The sequence below is a fragment of the Aplysia californica genome, unplaced genomic scaffold (assembly GCF_000002075.1).
Source record: "Aplysia californica isolate F4 #8 unplaced genomic scaffold, AplCal3.0 scaffold00034, whole genome shotgun sequence".
Classification (NCBI taxonomy): domain Eukaryota; kingdom Metazoa; phylum Mollusca; class Gastropoda; order Aplysiida; family Aplysiidae; genus Aplysia; species Aplysia californica.
Window position 1 is genome coordinate 1,787,632 of NW_004797304.1, and position 1,087 is coordinate 1,788,718.

A 1,087-nucleotide genomic window follows, 5' to 3' on the forward strand; every position below is an offset into this window, starting at 1 on the left:
AAAAATTGCCTTATTAGAATGTTTCTTTTATCTATTCTTAACTTTTAAAAAAAACAAATTTTTCTCCTTTTTTCTGTTTTTTCCCCCTACAGACTCGAGTCTGGACTCGAGTCCAGACTCGAGTCCTTACTCGAGTAATTTACTTGTGACTCGAGTCTGGACTCGCTGCATGTATTACTCGAGTACTCGAGTCTGGACTCGTTACTCGCACACCTCTACTATCCACCATGGAAAACTTTTCATAGGATAAGGGGAGGTAACTCAGAATGCAACTTACATCCCGGTTTCAAAATGGCGGGGATGCGGCAAAAGACCGCAATGTTCCGGGAAATCAATGTGTATTCCTCTACTACATTGAGATGGAAGTCTATATCTATATGCACAGGTATGCTCTATACATGGTTGTCAATGTGTCTGACTGTGATTGTTACAGAAATAACAAAGATATTAGCTTCATCGTGCACGTGGGGTTCCTGATGATTTGTTTTTTTGCTATTTTTATCATCAACTCCGGCTTCCTCCGCTAGCCAATGAGAATGCCAATTCTAATGATTACAATGGATATATCCACAATAATGTTATGAATGAAATTGTTGAATTAGAATGTTTGCAAAGATTCTTGGTTCCTGTGTGAGTATCACTACATCTACACAATTAGTGAAGTGTAGGCAAGCCTAGTTATAGCCACCTCGTCCTCTATTCTCACCCGGAGTGAGAATAGTGCCGGCGAGTCTTGTGGCTATTCTCACCCGGTGCGCGTTCTCCCTAAACCACAGAATTCTACACTGTGATAACAGAAAAATTGTAGAATTCTGTGCCGTGAACACAAGTTCCATTACAACTGTAGCCTACTAAAGGGGTGAGAATAGAAAAACGATCTACCTCTCCTCACCCCGGGTGAGACTTGCCAGCATAGGCTATTCTCACCCGGTGCGAAACAAGACCTGCTTTTCCTCATTTTGGAATACTGTCTATCGGTGTGGATGATCAAATTGATAAAAGCCAAGAAAAAATTACGTTATAGCACAAAAGTAAGCTAATTTGATCGTCCTCAAAGATGCTATGGCCATTTCACTGTTCGAATCGA

General features: G+C 40.9%; 1 protein-coding gene across 1 annotated transcript in view; it reads left to right on the plus strand.

Moving 5' to 3' along the window:
- Positions 1–279: 279 nt before the first annotated feature.
- Positions 280–1,087, plus strand: part of LOC101856634 (nuclear pore complex protein Nup160) — a 38,016-nt gene continuing 37,208 nt past the window's right edge. The window contains exon 1 of the mRNA XM_035973849.1: positions 280–385. Coding sequence (XP_035829742.1) covers positions 292–385 — 94 coding nt within the window. The 5' untranslated portion in view covers positions 280–291. The remainder of the gene's footprint in view (positions 386–1,087) is intronic.